The sequence below is a fragment of the Sabethes cyaneus genome, chromosome 2 (assembly GCF_943734655.1).
Source record: "Sabethes cyaneus chromosome 2, idSabCyanKW18_F2, whole genome shotgun sequence".
Taxonomy (NCBI): domain Eukaryota; kingdom Metazoa; phylum Arthropoda; class Insecta; order Diptera; family Culicidae; genus Sabethes; species Sabethes cyaneus.
In genome coordinates this window covers 144,602,949-144,608,382 of record NC_071354.1, presented here as the reverse complement: position 1 = coordinate 144,608,382, position 5,434 = coordinate 144,602,949, and the positions used below count along the sequence as shown (strand labels likewise).

General features: G+C 40.1%; 1 protein-coding gene across 1 annotated transcript; it reads left to right on the top strand.

Annotated features, from left to right (window-relative positions):
* Positions 1-1,223: 1,223 nt before the first annotated feature.
* On the top strand, positions 1,224-3,121 carry LOC128736136 (adult-specific cuticular protein ACP-20-like). The gene is made up of 2 exons (XM_053830616.1): positions 1,224-1,235; positions 2,708-3,121. Exons 1-2 carry the CDS (start codon positions 1,224-1,226, stop codon positions 3,119-3,121), a joined length of 426 nt encoding a protein of 141 aa, XP_053686591.1.
* Positions 3,122-5,434: the final 2,313 nt, after the last annotated feature.

Genomic DNA, 5,434 nt, shown 5'->3' with positions numbered 1-5,434 from the left:
GGTTGGCGTTGCCGATCAGGGTACTAGGTTCATAAACTTAGTCATCCCTGATTGGCACATGTCTCGCTCCAGCTACCAGCCTGTCACTTCCTCAAATAAGTGATAGGTAAGCTTGAAGCGTATAGTAAAATAATAAAACGGTATTTACTTTTTATTTTCCGTCACCGTAACAATTTTAATAATATGTTTCATTGATATTTTTCGGTGAAATAAAATTTTATTTCACCGAAAAATATCAATGAAACATATTATTAATAAAACGGTATGCCCCAATAGTTCAAAATAATGGACGCAGTGGTAAGAGTACCCAACAGAAGAGAAGATGCTGTTATGGAATGATGGTATGTACGAATAGGGATAGTCACACTATCTAATAGCGCTGCGGCAAAATGCACGAGCTGAACACCGCTTTTATAGTGATGGGTGAGATGCAGAAGTGGGTGATCGAGTTGTTGCCGATTCTTTTCCAGGAGAAGAAATGCCACCAGGAGGAAAAGGAGTGCGAAGAACTCGAGCAGCTATACGGCTTTCACGACACATGGAAGTTCTACCAGAGACTCAACGAATCTCGCAAAGGCTTTGTGCCGCGGGCCTAAATGTGCAGAGATGGAGATGGAGGTATTTTGACTGACAACCGTGCGGTGGTTGAAAGGTGGAAACGGCACTATGATGAACACCTGAATGGCGTGCAGATGAAAGACCGTGATAGTGGAGGTACTGACTGCATTGGTATAGCAAGCAATAGAGATGTGCCACACCCATCGATGAGCGAAGTTAAAGAAGCCATCAAGCGGCGGAGGAACAACAAAGCAGCAGGAAAGGATGGCATTGTAGCAGAACTTATTGAAATGAGCCCGGACAAGTTGGCCAGCTGTTTGTATCAATTAGTTGTCAAGATTTGGGAGACGGAGCAACTACCGGAAGAGTAGAAAGACGGGGTATTTCCCTATCTATAAACAAAGGCGATAAGTAGGATTGGGAGAACTGCCGAGCTGCCTACAAAGTGCTTTCTCAAGGCATCTTCCATCGACTGTCGCCAATAGCCAATAGATTCGTAAGAAATTATCAGGCCGGTCGGTCTAGAACCGACCAAACCTTCACCCAGCGGTAAATCCTTCAGAAGTGACGCGAATTCTGAGTCTCCTCGCATCGCCTATTCATTGTTTTCAAGGCCGCATATGATAGTGTAAACCGACAAGAGCTATGGAAAATTCTGGACGAAAATGGCTTTCCGGGTAAGCTTATGGCTTCATGATGTATGAAACTAAGTTTACCCAACCCTGGATCGGTTTGATTCGGAAGTTCTATATATCTGTTTAACAATGTAATTATAGTTTGAGCACATTGATAGTTTTACGCATATAAAGTGCCAAATTTGTCAAACTAGGCCAAAATAAAGACACTCTATGGGATCGCTTTCATTTCGCTTAAAATATCAACACAAGTATTTGTACTATCTGTGACGAGGAAACAATAATAATAATAATAGATGCTCATTAAAGTATGAAGCAGCTGTACAACAATGTCCCACTTCCTCAACATTTTTTCACGCCATTACCTTCGCACCACATTCTCAAGTGCAAATCTCTAATAGTCGAAGCTTCCGATTCGTTTAGGTACCGATTATTGGTTACATAACTTTGCCAGAAAAAGTTTACCACGCCAATTAATCGATGTGCATCAAAGTGCATTAAAAGCGCTAAACATGCGAAACATTTCTACATGATTGTAATTGATCTTTTTACGACTGTACCGTCGATGAACATGCCTGGCTGCCGGCAGCCGGCGAAAAATAATTGTATATAGTAATTATAATAGAACAACCTTCTTAGGTTCTGTTCGAGTTTCCCCCGATAAAGAAACTAATTTTCATTGGTGTTGGCTTTGGCTAGTCAATTTGTACGGATGGGTGGTTGATTGTCATCGTTACCATTAAAATTAAGCCAACTAGCGAGTAAGTATCGTGCATTGGATGAAATTGCTGCTATTTCATGCTGCAGGCAACGATTTCATCCCTCGTTTTTGTCCACCCACGCGGCCAGAGTGCAGTAACGCCCTCCAAGAAAACCACAAACGATCCGACTTCATTGACAGTAGGTCATTATGAATTATTTTCGCTATTTTCCATTCGTTTTCACATATTGCTGATTTGCCGGTTGAGCGATTTTTACATATTTCAATTATGAATGTCGAAAAGTTGACAAACGATCGACTAATGTAATGCGATTAGTTTACGGTAAGCGGGCGTTCTTGTGCAAAATCAATTCTGCTAAGTTTGAACGCGGCGGCGTGAGGCGTAATTTTTTGGAAAACTGTTTTCTCCCTCTTCAAGGGTTGACCGACCGTTCTCAACCTTAAGTGACAGGTTGTAGCATGATGTAGGGTGCAACATCGAAGCAAAATTTCTCGGTAGCCGTTTCCTACTCGGAGTCCGCAAACTCGATTCGTAAAAGCTGAATGAACGCAGTCATTTCGAAACGTAGCGATCAACGTAGGTCCGCCGGCATAATAAACCTGGTTCCAATGATTAAAGGACAGTGAAAAGACTAGTCTGAGTTGTGTATAAATTAGACCTCAGCAGAATAGTTGAGTATCAGTTCTCATCGAGTGGTTCGATCAAATAGATCTAGCTGTTTTCCAAAATGTTTAAAGTAATGTAGTTTACATGATTTATTTTCTTACTTCTGTTACATTTTGTTTTCCTCAGTTTGTTCTAGTCCTCTCTTTGGCAGTGGCGGCTGTGTCCGCTCAGTGGGAAGGAGGATATGGTGGTCATGAACATAAGGATCATTACGCTTACCCGAAATACAAGTTTGAATACGGTGTCAAGGACCACAAGACCGGGGACCACAAGAACCAGTGGGAACATCGGGATGGTGATGTTGTGAAGGGCCAGTATTCACTGCACGAACCTGATGGTACTGAGCGTATTGTGGAATACTCCTCCGACAAGCACAATGGATTCCAGGCTCATGTCAAGCGAGTTGGGCACGCCCACCACCCACAGGTGTACGGACATCATCACGACGGTGGATACGGTGGCGGATCGCATGGTGGTGAGCACTGGCACGGACATGCAAGCAGTTACGCTAATTCGAATCTGCTTTCACACCACCATTAGGTTCGACCGACAAAGTATGATCTCTGTTTGTTATCGCCTGCCGTTGCAACGCTTATTTTTGTAAATAAACGCTATATCTATCCAACCGAATCTGATCCAACCGAATGTTGTTACACGTTTTCCGAAAAGCTCATCAATCAACCACTGAATATGGCGTAAACACAGAAATAATTTCAATTTATCATGAAACTACAGATCTGTTTTGTTATGCATCCATTTGAAATCGAAATTGGCTATTGATTTAAAATTGTGAACATATTGGCCATTTCTTCCGCGATACGTTCCACGAAAACCAAAACCGGGTAAAAATAAATTACACTAATTCAGAAATCCGTGTAAATTCCAAAATTTGTGTGAAAATTGTCACGTGAAAAGTGACTTCCGTGTATCTGCTATTTTCGGATTTATTTGCCTTCTGTTACCTTCTATATATTCACGTTGGTAGGTAAAAATACGTATAAACTTTTATTATTTTCAAGGAGTGTTAGTTTCATAGAATCTAATTTTTAATTTGAGGTTAAGTGACCGGAACTATTAAGTTTACTATAGGGCGTATATAAGATAAATTGCTTTTTTTTGTCTCATTCTACATATTTTTTCTCAACGAATTGATTCATTGATTCTATATCTTCAATTGATGATACAACTGTAGTATGATTTAGGTTACGTTACGTTATGTAGTATGTTTATGCACCCTATTCCGTTTCACTCATGTTCCGTTATGCATATTCCCGTTGTTTTGGGCACTGCCTAACTTGTCAAATTAGTACGCGCCAAAACTGTTCTGTATGTGTGTAGGAAGTTTATTGTAACCGACATGATAGGACACGAAAGATTGATTCCGTATTGTACCATTGTTGGAGTCGGGCGCAATAAAGTTCAGTTTGCATGATAAAAGTGTTTCCGTTAGTTAGTTTTCCGTCGTCCATAGTGTTTTCTGTTCAAAATTTCCGCTACCACACAGCCATAAAATCAATTTCTTTAATGTAACTTTCTTTAAAAAATACATAAATTGCAATAACAAAAGAAGGATGAGTCAAACACCAAATCATTTTATACGGTTTGGAAGAGAAAAGAATTTTAAATGATTTGGATAAGCCATTTAGCCGTACAGCTGTAAGTTTGTCAATGTTTCGAATCTTTTGAAACGGATTTCGGACACGTTTTCACAAAATTTTAATCTTTCGAAATATTCATTAAAAATTTAGCTTCAAAATTTATAGCAAAGCAAAGTCATGTATGTATGTATGTATGTATGTATGTATGTATGTATGTATGTATGTATGTATGTATGTATGGGGGTAGCCACCATCATCTCAAGGGTTTCCAATTGTATGCAAGTAGAATTACTGCAGAATCGAATATATCTACCCAGCAACTTTCATGTCAATGCTGGTCGTGAAGGACTAAAATGAATTGGGTGGACCTACAAGCAACTAGCTGACCCGACAAACTTCGTATTGCCACAAATTAAACTGTGTTGTACATAAATCCTGAATCTCGGATGACCTTTATCACAATCTCGAGTTTTGCAAGTTTCTGAGGAGTTCATGGGTGTTTTAATATACAAATTTTCCTCACAGTAAAATAGAAAACAACTCCCCGCCATTGCTTAGCATGATAAAATAAAGCGGATAGCATTTAAACATTCGCCATCATTACAAACCATTTCGCCGAATACCATTTTGCGGAACACCAATTTTCGGTTGACCATAACGCGGAATATAGAGTTTCGCCGAATACTATTTCGCGAAGAACCTTACGCGGGATGTACTATTTCACAAAAAATCTTTTCATAGAAAGTACCATTTCGCAGGGGTGACCCAACTGAAGGAAAGTAATAGAGGTCAGTAGATCTAGGAAAATAAATAAACCTGGATAGAGGTGATCTCTACGGGGGGTTGCCTCCCCGCAGTGGCCGGCGCTTCCGATGGCAGATCGCCGGCAACACTCGCGGCCTGTGGCCGTCTCGCGCTAAATTATCTAATGTTACTTTTGATAGTCTTTGGTGGTCTTTTATTGACTAATGTTTTATGAAAGAGTTTAAAATTTCTCAAGTTCGATTAGTTTTTGAGTTACGCAAAAATTTCTGTTTTATTCGTATGAGAGTCCTTTTCCCCCCTAGCACAGGGGTGAAGGGTCTCAAACCATCATAATAAAAATTCCTGCCTCCAAAACCCCCCACATGTCAAATTTGGTTCCATTTACTTGATTAGTTCTCGAGTTATGAGGAAATTTGTATTTCATTTGTATGGGAGCCCTCCTCCTAAAAAGGTAAGGGGTTCTAATTCATGATAGACAAACTTCATGCCT